Source organism: Heterodontus francisci, chromosome 27 (assembly GCF_036365525.1).
Source record: "Heterodontus francisci isolate sHetFra1 chromosome 27, sHetFra1.hap1, whole genome shotgun sequence".
Lineage (NCBI taxonomy): Eukaryota > Metazoa > Chordata > Chondrichthyes > Heterodontiformes > Heterodontidae > Heterodontus > Heterodontus francisci.
Genome location: NC_090397.1, coordinates 4,201,295 through 4,221,854, shown reverse-complemented (window position 1 = coordinate 4,221,854; position 20,560 = coordinate 4,201,295). Strand labels below are relative to the sequence as shown.

The 20,560-nt window shown below is 45.0% G+C and overlaps 1 protein-coding gene across 1 annotated transcript in view; it reads right to left on the bottom strand.

The window, feature by feature from the left end:
- The window catches only part of washc4 (WASH complex subunit 4), a 128,757-nt gene that overhangs the window by 43,569 nt on the left and 64,628 nt on the right, over nt 1-20,560 (bottom strand). Inside the window, exons 18-21 of the mRNA XM_068059384.1 lie at nt 5,692-5,799; nt 547-693; nt 232-311; nt 42-147 (exon numbers count right to left, since the gene is read on the bottom strand). Coding sequence (XP_067915485.1) covers nt 42-147; nt 232-311; nt 547-693; nt 5,692-5,799 — 441 coding nt within the window. The remainder of the gene's footprint in view (nt 1-41; nt 148-231; nt 312-546; nt 694-5,691; nt 5,800-20,560) is intronic.

The following is a 20,560-nucleotide window of genomic DNA, read 5'->3' as shown; positions in this document are numbered from 1 at the left end:
AGCTGCCCAGTTATGTAATCTACATAATTTGCAGTTCTTACATGTACTCTTGCAGAATCTACAGCATTGTCATAAACATCATCCAAGTAGATGGGGAAAATGGTTCGATGCCAGTACAAGAAGTTGCAGTTGCACAGAACTTGAATCCTGCAAAATGCATCAGAAGGTTAAACTTTGATACTTGGCCCAGAGTGGCTGGTAATGTGAATGCTTTCTCTCTGCTATACTCACCGCTCTCTTAGCTCACTGATCAGGTCCAACTTCTTCAGCACAACTTGCAACAGCAGCAATTCTTCATCTCGGAATGTTTTCTTTAGGAGCCAAAATAGGCAACACAGCACTTGTCAGATAAGGAGAGAATGAACATCTAACCATAGCAGGACTTTAAGATTACAATATTCAGGACTTTAAACAAGTACTCCAGAACTTTGTTACTTTAAACATATTGAATAAGTTTCATATCACAATTTGTGGTAATATTCAGCATGTAATTGCTACACTTTGCATTACAAAAGTTAGCTTAAGTAAGATAAAAGACATGCTTACCATCTGGGTGCCCACACTTAACGCTAGTGCAACTACAAGTCTACGCTCTTTGGTACTGGGTCCATTGAGAGCATTTTCAGCCAACACGAGGGCGGACAGCACATCCAGTCGTCGCTCACTGTACTTCTTGTCAGATATTACTCTTTTCTGAAGGAACAATATGATCAACTATTTTCCAAATGATCTACCTGCTGCTCCTGAAATCTAAATCTGCAATACTACATTATTAGCAAGCTAGCATAGGCAGCGAAATGTCCATTTACTACAGCAGGAAAACCATTTAATGTGCAGTTAATTCACATTCTCTCACTACACCAGAATTAAGGTAATGGAAACATAGAAACAGAAAATAGGAGTAGGCCATTCGGCCCTTCGAGCCTGCTCCACCATTCATCATCATGGCTGATCATCCAACTTGTTAGTATATTCACTTGCCTTGTTAGTCCTCCTAAAATGCATCACCTCACACTTCGCAAGATTAAATTCCATTTGCCACTGCTCCGCCCATCTATATCATCCTGTAATCTAAGGCGTTCCTCCCCACTATTTACGACATCACCAATTTTTGTGTCATCTGCGAACTTTCTGATCATACCTCCTATATTCACACCTAAATCATTCATGTACACTACAAACAGCAAGGGTCCCAGCACTGATCCCTGCAGTACACCATTGGTCACAGACTTCCAATTGCAAAAACAGCCCTCGACCATCACCCTCTGCCTCCTGCCACTAAAACAATTTTGGATCCAATTTGCCAAATTGCACTGGATCCCATGAGCTCTTACCTTCCTGACCAATTCCCCATGCGGGACCTGATCAAAAGCCTCACTGAAGTCCACGAAGACTACATCAACTGTTTTACCTTCATCTACACATCTAGTCACCTCCTCGAAAAATTCAATCAAGTTTGTTAGACATGATCTCCCCCTGACAAAGCCTTGCTGACTATCCCTGCCTCTCCAAGTGGAGATTAATCTTGTCCCTCAGATTTGTTTCCAATAGTTTCCCTACCACTGATGTTAGACTCACCGGCCTGTAATTACCTGGTTAATCCCTACTACCCTTCTTGAATAATGCTACCACATTCGCTCTCCTCCAGTCCTCTGCACTTCTCCTGTGGCCAGAGAGGATTTGAAAATTTGTGTCAGAGCCCCTGCAATCTCCTCCCTTGCCTCACATAGCAGCCTGGGATACATCTCTTCTGGGCCTGGGGATTTATCCATTTTTAAGCCTGCTAAAACCGCCACTCCCTCCTCCCTTTCAATGCTAATTTGTTCAAGTAGATCACAATCCCCCTTCTCTGATCTCTACATCGTCCTTTTCCATAGTGAACACAGATGAAAAGTAATCATTTAAAACCTCACCTACGTCCTCCGGCGCCCCACACAGATTGCCACTTTGGTCCTCAATGGACCCTACTCTTTCCTTGGTTATCCGCTTGCCTTTAATATACTTATAAAATGCCTTGGGATTTTCTTTATCTTGCCCGCCAGTGTTGTTTCATGCCCCCTCTTCGCTCTCCTAATTACTTTTTTAAGTACCCCCCCTACACTCCTCTAGGGCCTCCGCTGTTTACAGCACTCGGAATCTGCCATAAGCCTCCTTTTTTTTCCTTATCCAATCCTCTATATCCCTTGACATCCAGGGTTCCCTGGACTTGTTGGTCCTACCCTTCATCTTTACGGGAACATGTTGGCCCTAAACTCTCACTATTTCCTTTTTGAATGACTCCCACTGGTCTGATGTAGACTTTCCTACAAGTAGCAGCTCCCAGTCCAATTTGGCCAGATCCTGTTTTATTATATTGAAATCAGCCTTTCCCCAATTCAGTACCTTTATTTCCAGTCTATCGATGTCCTTTTCCATAATGACCTTAAATCTTAGAGTTATGGTCACTATCCCCAAAATGACATGTCTACCACTTGTACGGCTTCATTCCTCGGATTAGGTCCAGCATTGCCCCTTCTCGTCGGACTTTCTACGTGCCGGCTCAAAAAGCTCTCCTGTCTGCACTTGAAGAATTCCGCTCCCTTTAAGCCTTTTGCATTAAGACTATCCCAGTTAATATTGGGGAGGCTGAAATCCCCTAGCATTATTACCCTATTATTTTTATACTCTGAAATTTTCCCACATATCTGCTCCTCCATCTCTCCCTGACTGCTTGGAGTACACTCCCAGCAAAGTGATTGCCCCCTTTTTGTTTTTAAGTTCTACTCATATGTAGTAGGGGCGTGGAACGCCCTGCCTGCAACAGTAGAAGACTCGCCAACTTTAAGGGCATTTAAGAAGTCATTGGATAGACATATGGATGAAAATGGAATAGTTTAGGTCAGATGGTTTCACAGGTCGGCGCAACATCGAGGGCTGAAGGGCCTGTACTGCGCTGTAATGTTCTATGTTCTATGTTCATATGGCCTCATTTGAGGAACCTTCTAAGATATCATCCCTCCTTACTGCAGTAATTGACTCCTTGATCAATAGTGCAATGCCACCTCCGCTTTTACAGTCCCCCGTCACGCCTGAAGATTCTATACACTGGAATATTAAGCTGCCAGTCCTGCCCTTCCCTCAACCACGTCTCTGTGATAGCAATATCATATTCCTATGTGTTAATCAACGCCCTCAATTCATCTGCCTTACTTGTAAGATTCCTTGCTCAGTAACCTGTACCCGCTTTCCCCCCATATCCTTTGATCCCTTTAAACCCAAGAGCTATATCTAACTCCTTGTTGAAAACAAACAATGTTTTGGCCTCAACTGCTTTCTGTGGTAGCGAATTCCACAGGTTCAGCACTCTCTGGGTGAAGAAATTTCTCCTTATCTCAGTCTTGAAAGGTTTACCCCGTATCCTTAGACTATGACCCCTGGTTCTGGACTCCCCCACCATCCGGAACATCCGTCCTGCATCTAACCTGTCAAGTCCTGTTAGAATTTTGTAGGTTTCCATGAGATCCCCCCCTCACTCTTCTGAACTCCAGCAAATATAATCCGAACCGACTCCATCTCTCCTCATACCTCAGTCCCGCCATCCCAGGAATCAGTCTGGTAAACCGTAGCTGCACTTCCTCTATTGCAAGAACATCCTTCCTCAGATAAGGAGACCAAAAGTGCACACAATATTCCAGGTGTGGCCTCACCAAGGCCCTGTATAATTGCAGCAAGACATCCCTGCTCCTGTACTCAAATCCTCTTGCTATGAAGGCCAACATACCATTTGGCTTTTTTACCGCCTGCTGCACCTGTATGCTTACCTTCAGCGACTTGTGTACGAGAACACCCAGGTCTCGTTGCATATTCCCTTCTCTCAGTTTATAGCTGTTCATATTATAATATGCCTTCTTGTTTTTGCTACCAAAGTGGATAACCCCACCATTTATCCACATTATACTGCATCTGCCATGCATTTGCCCACTTACTCAACTTGTCCATATCATCCTGAAGCCTCTCTGCATCCTCCTCATAACTCACCCTACCACCCAGTTTTGTGTCATTTGCAAATTTGGAGATAATACATTTAGTTCCCTCATTTAAATCATTAATATATATTGTGCTGCGGTCCTAGCACTGATCCCTGTGGTACCCCACTAGTCACTGCCTGCCATTCGGAAAAAGACCCATTTATCCCTACTCTTTATTTCCTGTCCGCCAACCAATTTTCTATCCATCACAATACACTACCCCCAATCCCATGCGCTTTAATTTTACACGCTAATCTCTTATGTGGGACTTTGTCGAAAGCCTTCTGAAAGTCCAAATAAACCACATCCACTGGCTCCCCCTCATCAACTCTGCTAGTTACATCTTCGAAGAATTCTAGTAGATTTGTCAAGCATGATTTCCCTTTCGTAAATCCATGCTGACTGTCCGATTCTACCACTGTTCTCCAAGTGCTCTGCTATAAAATCTTTGATAACGGACTCTAGAATTTTCCCCACAAACATCATCAGGCTGACTGGTCTCTAATTCCCTGCTTTCTCTCTACCTCCCTTTTTAAATAGTGGGGTTACATTAGCTACCCTCCAATCTGTAGGAACTGTTCCAGAGTCTATAGAATCTTGGAAGATGACCACCAATGCATCCACTATTTCTAGGGCCACTTCCTTAAGTACTCTGGGATATAGATTATCAGGCCCTGGGGACTTTTCGGCCTTCAATCCCATCAATTTCCCCAACACCATTTCTCTACTAATACTGATTTCTTTCCGTTCCTCTCTCTCACTAAACCCTGTGTTCCCCAACATTTCTGATATGATATTTGGGTCCTCCTTGGTGAGGACAGAACCAAAGTATGCATTTAGTTGGTCAGCTATTTCTTTGTTCCCCATAATAAATTCCCCTGTTTCTGACTGTAAGGGACCCACATTTGTCTTCACTAATCTTTTTCTCTTCATATACCTATAGAAACTTTTACAGTCAATTTTTATGTTCCCCACAGGTTTGCTCTCATACTTTATTTTCCCCTTCTTAATCAATCCCATGGTCCTCCTTTGCTGAATTCTAAACTGCTCCCAATCACTGCAATCATTTGTTTCCACTCCAATAGTTGTAAAAGTCCCATTTAAAGGACTATTTGAGACAAAGTTGCGACTGTTGTGTTTTACCCACTATAACTACAGTCATAGTTCTTTACTTAGAGCTCCACACTGGGTAGAGTTACAGTTGGAAGTTTCCTTTAAGTTTCTCCTTTGTTTCCCTCCCCCACCACAGTGGAAACCAAGTAATGCTGTGTCTTTGCAAATGACCACCTGAGGTGAGAAGTGACCATTTTGACAACTAAAAAGAAAAACTATTAAAGTATCAGCACCAATACACATTACAACATAATTCAAAAAGGAGATGTTATCAAGTCACCCGAGCTGCAGAATGCTTAGAAAACTAAATCAGGAAAAGGCACTAATCTCCACTCATGGTCAATGCATAGTCCTTAGACTAATGGTAATGAGACACAGGCAGAGACACAGGCAGAGACACAGGCAGAGACACAGGCAGAGACACAGGCAGAGACACAGGCAGAGACACAGGCAGAGACACAGGCAGAGACACAGGCAGAGACACAGGCAGAGACACAGGCAGAGACACAGGCAGAGACACAGGCAGAGACACAGGCAGAGACACCATGCATAGAAACTGCAAGTTTCAAACCTTAGCAATGGATATAGAATTAAGGGCCTGATGCTGAAGATGTTGAGCAATATGACACACAGAATCTGCTATAACCATAGTCCGCCTATGGGTAGTGTGTTCAATTGCCTAGAAAAAAAAATGAGAATGATAAATGATTTATTTTAACAGCTATAAATCTGTGAAAGATATATTACATTTTATATGTTCAACTAGTGAAGAATTGCTGTACTACCTTAAAAACAAATTGCAATCAAAAGCATTTTGTAAAACATTACAATTATCACATGAAAAAGTTGTTTTCTAACCATGTACTACCAATACAATCAACAGGATCTTGGTGCACCACAAACTGGGGCCTCCCAAATTTCCAACAGATACTGCAAGAACTACCAAAGCACCTCTCCTGATGAATACTTCATGACAATGTGCATTTATACAGCACCTTTAGCATAGAAAAACTACCCAAAGCACTTCACAGAAATTTTGGAACTTTGAATAAGGCTTAAGGGTGTTCTGAACAACAGAAGCTAAATCCTTCACTAGACATACAGTCAGAATCATTACAGCATGGAAGGCGGCCAGTCGGCCCATTGGGTCCATGTCATGAGTCTGATCAACTCCATTAGTCAAAACAACAAGCAGCAAGTATTCACGGCATAAAATTTAAGAAATGAAAAACCTGATTCCATTCCTAAAGTAAAGGAGTAATTTGCATGAAGTGTAGACATAGAACCTGATGTGAACCTAGATATTTAACAAGAAATTTGACTTTTCAGATACTGAACAGAAACTGGACACCCTTGGACGTCGTCTGAATTTATCAGAATAGATAATGCATGGCAAAAGCTGCTCTCAAGTAGAGGCCTGCTACCCGCCTCGAACCCAACATGTGTCCTCCCGAATCCACTAGGAAAGAAATTATAAGAGGTAGATTGATAATTATATTCACATCATCTGTATCCTAATCCCATGTACAAAAGCAAAATACTGCAGATGCTGCGGTCTGATGAAAGGTCAACAACCTGAAATATTAACTGTTGCGCTCTCCATAGATGCTGCCAGACCTGCTGAGTATTTCCAGCATTTACTGTTTTTATTCCTAATCCCATGTGCCTGCCTGTTCCCTTATCCCATCCACCTCTTTCCCCAATTCTGACATGCTGACAGCCGCCGCATTCCAAAGTCTCCCGTGTAAAATAGTCACCTCTCTGCACTAAATCTCCTCCAGTTCATTTTGTATGTACCCCTTTCTAAACCCTTGCAAGGGGGGGGGGGCATTGCATTGGATTATGGAGTGGGGGATGGGGAACCGGCATATGGCCTGCGGGGGGGGGGGGGGGGGGCCGCGGGGCGCGTCGGAGGGGAACAGGGCACAGCGGTGGAGGGGAAGAAACATGGCAACGAGGGGGTGGGAAACAGCATTGGAGGGATGGATTGGGGATGGGGATGGTATAGAAAGAAGGGATGGGATGGGGTGATATGAGGGGTATGAAAGGAATGGGATGGGTATGGCACAAGTGGAATGGCATGGGATGGGATGGTGATTTAAAGAAGTACTGTTGCAATGAAGATATTAATTTCACTGCAGGTGTTTTGCAGGTCTCTGCTGGTTAATTAATATTCCAACTGAAAGATCTAACAGCTAGTCCTCTCCTTGAGCAGGATATGAAAAGAACAGGTCTTCTCCGAATTCCAGCAAAGAGTAAAGCTATTGACCTATCAAGATCCCTGGTCCAATCTTGGTCCTCTGCTGAGTTAGCTGATCATTGATGCAACAGCAGTAGGACTGCAACTAGCATCGGTACCTTTTGCTTCGGGAAAGAATGAGGGGAGAGCCCCACAAGAGCAAATCAAACGCAGGCAGGAATGAACTTGGTTGTGATTTGCTAACTCCGACAATTATCTGTTACCACTTGCTGTCAAAGATCACTCCCGCACGGTGACTGCTTGAGTGAAGTAGTCAAGGTGACCCAGGCCCCTGGAAGAACTCAAACCCTGTACAGGAGAAAATCAGCAGGAAAGGAATGGGCTTCCCTACTTCAATCTTGTCAATTCTGCTGCAAGACGAAACTGAGGGACAATACAAAGCAACTTCCCGACTCAAGAGTTTGAGGCAACTCCCTGGGCTGTCTTCAAACATTCGTGCATAGGAACATGTGAAATGAATATTTGGTCAAATTCCCTCCCAATGCTTCTTGGACCCATGCAGTGGCAATCGTGGAAAGATCCCCTGAACAAACCCCCACCCAGCAAGGAGCCTTGGGTCCCTTTCAGCCCACTGGTCGATATTAGCAATCAAGGAAAAGGAGGCCACTTTGCCAGAGATTGTAGACAGAAAATAGGTGTATGGGGGTGGAGGGGTCCGTGAGCCATAGGAACCCAGGAGCTGAAATAGACTGCCTGTTGGCATTAATGGATATGGCCAAATGCACAAACACAGGAAGCATGGCGGCACTGACAGTGATCTGGCCTTGGGCATTTGACCACACCCTTGGCAGCCATGACTATGTTTGGTCCGTCCGACACAGTCATTAGTGAAGCTCCAAAATGATAGCAATGCACCTGCAGTCTCTGTTATTGCCGGGGCCAACAACAGACAAATATTAATAAGGAACAAGTGAGTAGCTGGTGAGTATTGTTTTTTTTTTGAGTACGGTTTATTTTATCTAGAGACTTGTATTGAATTTTAGTAGGATTTATCGGTACTACTAAGGTTTTATTAATAATTCTAAGGTGTTGTAGCATTGGTAAGCTTTTTTTTTAAGCAGTAGCAAAGGGTCAACTAATAAATAAAGGAATGGCAGGGGTGCTTCAACCTCAAGAGTGCACCTCCTGTGCTATGTGGAAGCTCCAGGATGCCTCCCGTATCCTGGAGAACCATTTGTGCAGGAAGTGTTGTCAATTGCAGCAGCTTGAGCTCCAAGTTTTGGAACTTGAGCGGCAGCTGCAGACACTGCGGTGCATTCGTGAGGATGAGAGCAAGTTTGTAGATGTGGTCACCCCACAGCTTAAGAGCATGCAGGGAAAGAGAGAATGGGTGACCACCAAACAGTCAAAAAGAATCAGGCAGGTGGTGCAGGAGACCCTTGAGTGCATCTCACTCTCCAACAGGTATTCAGTTCTGAATAGTGAGGACAGTGATGCTTCACCTGGGGAGTGCAGCCAGAGCCAAGTCCATGGCACCACGGGTGGCTCAACTGCACAGTGGGGTACAGGGAAGACTGGAAGAGCCATAGTGATAGGTGATTCAATAGTCAGGGGAACAGACAGGCCTTTCTGTGGCCGTAGACGTGAATCCAGGATTGGGTGTTGCCTCCCTGGTGCCAGGGTCAAGGATGTCACTGAGCGGCTGCACAGCAGCCTGAAGGGCTAAGGTGAACAGCCAGCAGTTGTGGTCCACATCGGAACCAACGACTTAGGTAGAATGGGGGATGTGGTCCTGCAGTCAGAATTTAAGGAGCTAGATAATAAATTAGCAAGCAGGACCTCAAAAGTAGTCATCTCCTGATTACTCCCAGTGCCACGCGCTAGTGAGTATAGAAATAGAAAGATAAGAGAGATGAATGCATGTCTGGAAAGATGGTGCAAGAGGAAACAAAGGTTAGAAAATGAGAGCGCGCGCTTGGCAGTGCTCAAGGGTATCTATTTCAATGCAAGGAGTATAGCAAATAAAGCAGATGAGCTGAGGACACAGATAGACACGTGGCAGTATGATATAGCTATTATAGAAGCTTATGGAGGGACAGGAATGGCAGCTCAACATTCCTGGTTACAGGGTTTTCAGACACGATAGGGAGGGAGATAAGGAGGTAAAGGTCTGCCAAAGGAAACCCAACCCGAGCCTGAATGCCAGACCTGGAAGCGTGAACCAACCCAAACCAGACATATGTTGACGGGTCCCGTCGGGGTCGGGTAGCAGGCCTTTATAAAGGAGGGGGAGTGGCAATTTTGGTCAAGGAAACTATTACAGCTGTGAGGAGGGATATGTTGGAAGGTTCATCAAATGAGGCCATATGGATTGAGCTAAGGAACAAATAAGGGGTAATCACACTGCAGGAAGTGTACTACAGACCCCCAAACAGTCAGAGGCAGATAGAAGAGCAGATATGTAGGCAAATCTCTGAGAAGTGCAAGAAAAATAGGGCAGTAATAGTAGGGATTTTAATTACCCCGATATTAACTGGGATAGTTTTAGTGTGAAAGGAATTGAGGGAGCAGAATTCTTGAGGTGCATTCAGGAGAACTTTTTTGCCCAGTATGTAGCAAGTCCAACAAGAGAGGGCGCAGTTTTAGGAAATGGAGATGGAAGGAGTGGCAGTGGGAGAGCATTTTGGTGGTAGTGATCAGAATTCAGTCAGTTTTAACAATTAGGGAAAAGGTCAGAGATAGAACAGGAGTTAAGAGTTCTCAAGTGGGGCAAGGCCAATTTTACTAAACTGGAGTAATTTCACGAAAGTGGACTGGAAACAACTACTTGAAGGTAAATCAGTTTCAGTACAGTGGGAGGCATTCAAAGGAGAGATTCAAGGAATTCAGAGTAAACATGTTCCCACAAAGAAAAAGGGTGAGACGACCAAATCAAGACCCCCATGGATGTCAAGGAGCCTACAGGGTAAGGTAAGGCAGAAAAGAAAAGCTCATGTCAGACATCGAGAACTCAATACTACAGAAAGCCAAGTGGAGTATAGAAAGTGGAGGGGTGAAATCAAAAAGGAAATTAGGAACGCAAAGAGAGGACATGAAAGAATATTGGCAAGCAAAATCAAGGTGAACCCAAAGATGTTTGGGGCGGCACAGTGGCGAACACCGCAGCCTCACAGCTCCAGCGACCCGGGTTCGGTTCTGGGTACTGCCTGTGCGGAGTTTGCAAGTTCTCCCTGTGACCGCGTGGGTTTCCGCCGGGTGCTCCAGTTTCCTCCCACAGCCAAAGACTTGTAGGTTGATAGGTAAATTGGCCATTGTAAATTGCCCCTAGCATAGGTAGGTGGTAGCAGAACGGTGGGGATGTGGTAGGGAATATGGGATTAGTGTAGGATTAGTATAAATGGGTGGTTGTTGGTCGGCACAGACTCGGTGGGCCGAAGGGCCTGTTTCAGTGCTGTATCTCTAAATAAAAATAAAATAAATAAATGTTTTATCAATACATGAAGAGTAAGAGGATAACCAAGGAGACAGTAGGGCCCATAAAAGACCAAAAAGGTAACCTGCGTGTAGGGGCAGAAGATCTTAATGAATACTTTGCATCTGTCTTCACAAAAGAGAGGGACAATGCAGATATTGCAGTTAAGGAGGAAGAGTGTGAAGTATTGGATGTGATAAACATAGGGAAAGAGGAAGTGTTTTTTTTATTCATTCATGGGATGTGGGCATCACTGGCTATGCCAGCATTTATTGCCCTTCAGAAGGTGACGGTGAGCTGCCGTCTTGAACCGCCGCAGTCCATGAGAGGTAGGTACACCCACAGTGCTGTTAGGAAGGGAGTTCCAGGGTTTTGATCCAGCGAAAGTGAAGGAATGGCGATATAGTTCCAAGTCAGGATGGTGAGAGATTTGGGCAGGATCTTGCCGGTGGTGATGCTCCAATGCATCTGCTGCTCTTATCCTTCAAGGAGGTAGAGGTCGCGGGTTTGGAAGGTGCTGTCTAAGGAGCCTTGGTGCGTTGCTGCAGTGTATCTTGTAGATGATACACACTGTTGCCACTGTGCGTTGGTGGTGGAGGGAGTGAACGTTTGTGGATGGTGTGCCAATCAAGCCGGCTGCTTTGTCCTGGATGGTGTCGAGCTTCTTGAGTGCTGTTGGAGCTGCACCCATCCAGGCAAGTGGAGAGTATTCCATCACACTCCTGACTTATGCCTTGTAGATGGTGGACAGGCATTGGGGAGTCAGGTGGTGAGTTACTCGCCTCAGGATTCCTAGCCTCTGACCTGCTCTTGTAGCCACAGTATTTATATGGCTACTCCAGTTCAGTTCCTGGTCAATGGTAGCCCCTGGCTGTTATGAGGTCAGGAGCTGAGTGGACCTGTCGGAACCCAAACTGGCCATCACTCAGCAGGTTATTGCTAAGCAAGTGCTGCTTGATGGCACTGTTGATGACACCTTCCATCACTTTGCTGATGATTGAGAGTACACTGATGGGGCATAATTGGCCAAGTTGGACTTCTCCTGCCTTTTGTGTACAGGACATACCTGGGCAATTTTCCACATTGCAGGGTAGATGTCAGTGTTATAGCTATACTGGAACAGCTTGGCTAGGGGTGCAGCAAGTTCTGGAGGACAGGTCTTCAGTACTATTGCCGGAATATTGTCAGGACCCATAGCCTTTGCAGTATCCAGTGCCTTCAGTCGTTTCTTGATATCACACGGAGTGAATCGAATTGGCTGAAGTCTGGCATCTGTGATGCTGGGGACTTCAGGAAGGGGCCAAGATGGATCATCAACTTGGCACTTCTGGCTGAAGATTGTTGCAAATCCTTCTGCCTTATCTTTCGCACTGATGTGCTGGGCTCCCCCATCATTGAGGATGGGGATATTTGTGGAACCTCCTCCTCCAGTTAGTTGTTTAATTGTCCACAACCATTCACGGCTGAATGTGGCAGGACTGCAGAGCTTAGATCTGATCCGCTGGTTATGGGATGGCTGAGCTCTGTTGCATGCTGCTTATACAGTTTGGCATGCGAGTAGTCCTGGGTTGCAGCTTCACCAGGTTGACACCTCATTTTGAGGTATGCCTGGTACTGCTCCTGGCATGCCCTCCTGCGCTCTTCATTGAACCAGGGTTGGTAATCCTGGCTTGATAGTAATGGGAGAATGGGGGATATGCCAGGCCATGTGTTTCCAGATTGTGGTTGAGTACAATTCTGCTGCTGCTGATGGCCCACAGCGCCTCATGAATGCACAGTTTTGCATTGCGAGATCTGTTCGAAATCTATCCCATTTAGCACGGTGATAGTGCCACACAACACGATGGACGGTATCTTCAATGTGAAGATGGGACTTTGTCTCCACAAGGACTGTACGGTGGTCACTCCTACCAATACTGTCATGGACAGAAGCATCTGTGGCAGGCAGATTGGTGAGGATAAGGTCAAGTATGTTTTTCCCTCGTGTTGGTTCCCCCACCACCTGCCGCAGACCCAGTCTAGCAGCTATGTCCTTTAGGACTCGACCAGCTCGGTCAGTAGTGGTGCTAACGAGCCACTCCTGGTGATGGACGTTAAAGTTCCCCACCCAGAGTACATTTTGTGCCCTTGCCATCCTCAGTACTTCCTCCAAGTGGTGTTCAACATGGAGGAGTACTGACTCATCAGCTGAGGGAGGGCAGTAGGTGGTAATCAGTCGGAGGTTACCTTGCCCATGTTTGACCTGATGCCATGAGACTTCATGGGGTCCGGAGTTGATGCTGTGGACTCCCAGGGCAACTCCCTCCCTACTGTAGACGACTGTCCCGACACCTCTGCTGGGTCTGTCCTGCCCAGGGATAGTGATTATAGCGTCTGGGACATTATAAGGTATGATTCCGTGAGTATGACTATATCAGGCTGTTGCTTGACTGATCTGTGGGACAGCTCTCCCAACGTTGGCACAAGCCCCCAGATGTTAGTAAGGAGAACTTTGCAGGGTCGACAGAGCTGGGTTTGCCATTGTCGTTTCCGGTGCCTCGGTCGATGCCGGGTGGTCCGTCCGGTTTCATTCCTTTTTATTGACTTCGTAGCGGTTAGGTACAACTGAGTGGCTTGCTAGGCCATTTCAGAGGCCATGTAAGAGTCATCCACATTGCTGTGGGTCTCGAGTCACATGTACGCTAGACCAGGTAAGGACAGCAGATTTCCTTCCCTAAAGGACATTAGTGAACCAGATGGGTATTTACAACAATCGACAATGGTTTCATGGCCATCATTAGACTAGCTTTTAATTCCAGATTTATTAATTAAATTCAAATATCACCTTCTGCTGTGGTGGGATTCGAACCCATGTCCCTAGAGCAATACCCTGGGTCTCTGGGTTACTAGTCCAGTGATAATATCACCGCGCCTCCTAATGGGATACTAATGGGATTAGCATCCTTGAAAGTTATTAAATCACCAGGGCCAGATGAAATGTGAAAAGAAGCAAGAGAGGAAATAACAGAAGGTCTGACCATCATTTTCCAGTACTCACGATACAGATGTGGTGCCGGAGGATTGGAGAACTGCTAGCGTGTACCTCTGTTTAAAAAGGGAAACAGGGACAGACTGAATTACAGGCCAGTCAGTCTAACCTCAGTAGTGGGCAAACTATTGGGATCTATCCTGAGAGACAGGATAAACTGTCACTTAGAAAGGCACAGGTTAATCAAGGATAGTCAGCATGATTTGTTAAGGGACGATCTTGTTTGATCAACTTGATCGAATTTTTTGAAGTAGTAACAAGGAAGATAGATGAGGGTAATGCAGTTGATGTGGTCTACATGGATTTTAGCAAAGCTTTTGACAAGGTCCCACATGGCAAACTGATTTAAAAAAAAATTCCACAGGATCCAGGGAAATGCAGCAAGGTGGTTACAAAATTGGCTCGGTGGCAGGAAACAAAGGGCAATTGTTGATGGCTGTTTTAGCGACTGGAGGGCTGTTTCCAGTGGCGTTCTGCAGTGCTCAGTACTGGGTCCCCTGCTTTTTGTGGTGTATATTAACAATTTGGACGTAAATGTAGGGGGCATGATCAAGAAGTTTGCAGACGACACAAAGATTGGCCATGTGGTTGATAGTGAGGAGGATAGCTGTAGGAAGATATTGATGGTCTGGTCAGATGGGCAGAAAAGTGGCAAATGGAATTCAACTTGGAGAAGTGTGAGGTGATGCATTTGGGGAGGTCAAACAAGGCAAAGGAATGCACTGTTAATGGGGAAATACTGAGAAGTGTAGAGGAAGTCAGGGACCTTGGAGTGAATGTCCACAGATCCCTGAAGATAGCAGGACAGGTTGATAAGGTGGTCCAGAAGGCATATGGAATCCTTTCCTTTATTAGCAGAAGTATAGAACATAAGAGCAGGGAGGTTATGCTGGAACTGTATAACTCATTGGTTAGGCCACAACTTGAGTACTGTGTTCAATTCTGGTCACCTCATTACAGAAAGGATGTAATTGCAATAGAGAGGGTACAGAGGATTTACGAGGATGTTGCCAGGACTGGAAAAATGCAGCTATGAGGAAAGATTGGATAGGCTGGGGTTGCTCTCCTTGGAACGGAGAAGGCTGATGGGAGATTTGATTGAAATGTACAAAATTTTGAGGGGCCTGGATAGGAGAAGAGGTGAAGGGTCTATTCACCTGAGCAGAGAGGTCAGTGACGAGGGGGCACAGATTTAAAGTGATTTGTAGAAAACTTAGAGGGGAGATGAGGAAAATCTTTTTCACCCAGAGGGTGGTGGGGGTCTGGAACTCACTGCCTAAAGGGTATTTGAGGCGGAGACCCTCAACTCATTCAAAAGGAGTCTGGATATTTACCTCAAGTGCCATAACCTGCAGTGCTACGGACCAAATGCTGGAAGGTGGGATTAGACTTGGTGGATCATTTTTCGGCCAGCACAGACTCGATGGGCCAAGTGGCCTCTTTCTGTGTCTTAAACTTTCTATGATTCCATGATTCATTCTCCGCTTCCCGAATGCCATGCTGCAGCCAGAGTCAAGCGTATACTTTTAACTTGCTTTAACGGTCCGTCCCAACTAGCGGTTTAATGAAGCTCAGTACAACTCCATCATGCACTCAGTGCCCTGTAGAAAATCTCTGGTTGCCATGACAACTCCAGATGGGCAGGCAGATTAGGAACCGACATGTTAAAACAATATAGTGTTTTGATAGATTATGCAAATAGATGGTAGTTTAACATCCTCAGTTGTTGAAATTTCAGATGTGCATTTTATCTCTGCTACAAAAAAAAACCAAAAATGTTCCTCCAGTCCATGAGGACCCAGAAAGACAAGCTACATTGTCAAAATTGGTACAGATCTTTGCCAAATGGAAACATGACTATGGAAGAATGGAAGGAGAGGAGTCTATTAGCAGGCTCCCCACATTCAAGCATAAAACAGTATCCAATTTCCAAAGATAGTCACCAACATGCAGAGGCTACTATTCAGTCATTGGGACATCAGGATATTATTACAGCTGACACAATTACTAGCGATTCTCCACTTTGGCCCGTTAAGAATCCAGATAGTAGTTAGCATACATACATAAGAATTAGGAGCAGGAGTAGGCCACTCGGCCCTTCGAGCCAACTCCGCCATTCAATACGTTCATGGCTGAACTGATTACTCCACATTTCCACCTAACTCCGATAACCTTCCAACCCCTTGCTTATCAAGAATCTATCTACCTCTGCCTTAAAAATATTCAAAGACTCTGCTTCCATCGCCTTTTGAGGAAGAAAATTCCAAAGCCTCATGAGCCTCAGAGAAATAATTTCTCCTCATCTCTGTCTTAAATGGGCATCCCTTCATTCTTAAACCGTGACCCCTAGTACTAGGTTCGCCCACAAGGGGAAACATCCTTTCCACATCCACCGTCAGACCCCTCAGTATCTTAAAAGCAAAATACTGCGGATGCTGGAAATCTGAAGAAGGGTCACTGACCCGAAATGTTAACTCTGCTTCTCTTTCCACAGATGCTGCCAGACCTGCTGAGTGATTCCAGCATTTCTTGTTTTTATTCCCTCAGTATCTTATATGTTTCAATCAAGTTGCCTCTGACTCTTCTAAATTCCAGCGGATACAAGCCTAGCCTGTCCAATCTTTCCTCATAAGACAGCCCACCCATTCCAGGTATTAGTCTAGTAAACCTTCTTTGAACTGTCAACGCATTTACATCCTTCCTTAAATGAGACCAGAACTGTACACAGTACTCCAGATATGATCTCACCAATGTCCTGTATAGCTCAAGCATAACCTCCCTACTTTAGTATTCAATTCCCCTCGCAATAAACAATAACATTCTATTAGCTTTCCTAATTACGTGCTGTACCTGCATACTAACCTTTTACGATTCATGCACTCGGACACCCAGGTACCTCTGCATCTCAGAGCTCTGCAATCTCTCACCATTTAGATAATATGCTTTTTTTTTTATTCTTCCTGCCAAAATGGATAATTTCACATTTTTCCACATTATACTCCATTTGCCAGGTCTTTGCCCACTCACTTAACCTATCTATATCCCTCCTTATGTCCTCTTCACAACTTACTTTCATACCCACCTTTGTGTCATCAGCAAATTTACCAACCGTACCTTCGGTCCCTTCATGTAAGTCATTTATATAAATTGTAAAAAGTTGAGGCCCCAGCACAGATCCCTGTGGCACACCAATGATTACATCTTGCCAACCAGAAATGACCCATTTATGACTTCGCTCGGTTTCCTGTGAGCTAGCCAATCTTCTATCCATGCCAATATGTGACCCCTTACACCATGAGTTTTTATTTTCTGCATCAACATTTGATGTGGCACCTTATCAAATGCCTTCTGGAAATCCAAGTACAATACATCCAACTACTGATTGTCGTAAATTGAACTCTGTCACCCCAGCTTTTACCCACTATTGTCCAGCAGACATCTACACCGATCTCCCAAATACCCAACAGTCAAAGTAATTTTCTATGCTATATGTCACAAATGGGTCTTGGATGTACCTTTGAGAAAGGAAGCCCAATATAAGTTTGCATTCACTTTCAAAGCCCAGAGCTAGACCTAGAATTGCTTGCCGCAAGGCTTTCACATGCCCTCATTATTTTCCAAAAACAAGTGGCTACTGCCATTAAATATTTCTCTGCACCCCATTCTCTATTGCAGTATGTAGATGATTTGTCAGCAACCACAACTAGGCTGGACCATGTAAGACTGCTTTAAGAACGGTTTCCTTTGCTTGAAAAAGCAGGACTCAAACTTAACCCCCGGAAGGCTAAACGGTCCCCGACAGAAGTCACCTTCCTTGGGGTTTCCATTTCTGAAAAGGGAATGTGTCCTGACAATTAATTCGGAGATTGCCTCGCAACTACCTTTGCCAGCGTCAAATGCAGCCCTTTGCTCGTTTCTGGACTTGGTGGGATATCAAAGAGCCTTTATCCCAGGGTTTGCTGAACTTGCTAGAACTTTGTATGAACTATTGAAAGGCAAAGGCAATGAGGTAGTGTCATAGAAACATAGGAGTAGGCCATTCGGCCCTACGAGCCTGCTTCGCCATTCAATACGATCACGGCTGATCATCCAAATTCAAAACCCTGTTCCCACTTTCTCCCCATATCCCTTGATCCCTTTAGCCCCAAGAACTATATCCAACTCTTTCTTGAATATATTCAATGATTTGGCCTCAATTGCTTTCCGTGGTCGAGAATTCCACAGGTTCACCACTCTCTGGGTGAAGAAATCCCTCCTCATCTCAGTCCTAAATGGCGTACTCCTTATCCTCAGACTATGACCCCTGGTTCTGGACTCCCCTGCCATCGGAAGATGCCTTCCTGCATCTAGTCTGTCCAGTCCTGTTGGAATTTTGTAGGTTTCTATGAGATCCCCTCTCATTCTTCTAAACTCTAGCGAATACAAGCCTAATTGACCCAATCTCTCCTCATACGTCAGTCCTGCCATCACAGGAATCGGTCTGGTGAACCTTCGCTGCACTCTCCATAGCAAGAACATTCTTCCTGAGATAAGGAGGCCGAACTTGCACACAATACTCAAGGTGTGGTCTCACCAAGGCCCTGTATAATTGCAGCAAGACATCCTTGCTCCTGTACTCGAATCCTCTCGCTATGAAGACCAACAGTCCGATTCGGTCACTGTTTTCCAACTGCCTTAACTGCCTGCTGCACCTGCATGCTTATTTTCAGCGACTGGTGCACAAGGACACCCAGGTCTCGCTGCACCTCTCCCTTTCCCAATCTATCGCTGTTCAGGTAATAATCTGCCTTCCTGTTTTTGTCTCCAAAATGGATAAGCTCACATTTATCCACGTTATACTGCATCTACCATGTATTTGCCCACTCACTCAATCTGTCCAAATCACACTGGAGCTTCTCTGCAAAATCCTTACAGCTCACAATCCCACCCAGCTTTGTGTCATCTGCAAACTTGGATATATTACATTCAATTCCCTCATCTATATCATTAATATATATTGTCAATAGCTGGGGTCCTAGCACTGATCCCTGCGGTACCCCATGAGTCACTGCCTGCCACTCAGAAAAAGACCGGTTATTCCTACCCTTTGTTTCCTGTCTGCCAGCAAGTTCTCTATCCATGACAGTACCTTACCCCCAAATCCCATGCGCTTTAATTTTGCACGCTAATCTCTTACGTGGGACCTTATTGAAAGCATTCTGAAAGTCCAAATACACCACATCCACTGGTTATCCCTTATCTATTCTACTAGTTACAGCCTCAAAAAATTCCAGTAGATTTGTCAAGCATGATTTCCCTTTCGTAAATCCATGTTGACTTTGTTCAATCCGGTCACTGTTTTCCAAGTGCTCTATTACATCTTTGATAATGGACTCTAGCATTTTTCCCCACTGCTTAGTGAGAAGGGGGAACTGAAGGAAATCAGTATTAGTAGAGAAATGGTGTTGGGGAAATTGATAGAATTGAAGGCCGATAAATCCCCAGGGCCTGATGGTCTGCATCCCAGAGTACTTAAGGAAGTGGCCCTAGAAATAGTGGATGCATTGGTGGTCATCTTCCAAGATTCTATAGACTCTGGAACAGTTTCTACAGATGGGAGGGTAGCTAATGTAACCCCACTATTTAAAAAGGGAGGTAGAGAGAAAACAGGGAATTATAGACCAGTCAGCCTGATGTTGGTAGTGGAGAAAATTCTAGAGTCCATTATCAAAGATTTTATAGCACAGCACTTGGAGAACAGTGGTAGAATTGGGCAGAGTCAGCATGGATTTACGAAAGGGAAATCATGCTCGACAAATCTACTAGAATTCTTCGAGGATGTTACTGGTAGAGTTGATGAGGGGGAGCCAACGGATGTAGTTTATTTGGACTTTCAGAAAGCTTTCGACAAAGTCCCACATAAGAGATTAGCGTGTAAAATTAAAGCGCATGGGACTGGGGGTAGTGTATTGCGATGGATAGAAAATTGGTTGGCAGATAGGAAACAAAGAGTAGGGATAAATGGGTCTTTTTCCAAATGGCACGCAGTGACTAGTGGGGGTCGGTGCTAGGACCGCAGCTATTCACAATATAGATTAATGATTTAGATGAGGGAACTAAATGTAATAGCTCCAAATTTGCAGATGAGACAAAACTGGGTGGGAGGGCGAGTTCTGAGGAGGATGCAGAGGCTTCAGGGTGATTTGGACAAGTTGAGTAAGTGGGCAAATGCATGACAGATGCAGTATAATGTGGATAAATGTGAGGTTATCCACTTTGGTAGCAAAAACAGGAAGGCAGATTATCTGAACGGCTATAAACTGAGAGAGGGGAATATGCAGCGAGACCTGGGTGTTCTCGTACACCAGTCGCTGAAGGTAAGCATGCAGGTTCAACAGGCGGTAAAAAAGGCAAATGGTATGTTGGCCTTCATAGTCAGAGGATTCGATTACAGGAGCAGGGATGTCTTGCTGCAATTACACAGGGCCTTGGTGAGGCCACACTTGGAATATTGTGTGCAGTTTTGGTCTCCTTATCTGAGGAAGGATGTTCTTGCTATAGAGGGAGTGCAGCTACGGTTTACCAGACTGATTCCTGGGATGGCGGGACTGACGTATGAGGAGAGATGGAGTCGGTTAGAATTATATTCGCTGGAGTTCAGAAGAGTGAGGGGGGAATCTCATAGAAACCTATAAAATTGTAACAGGACTTGACAGAGTAGATGCAGGATGGATGTTCCCAATGGTGGGGGAGTCCAGAAC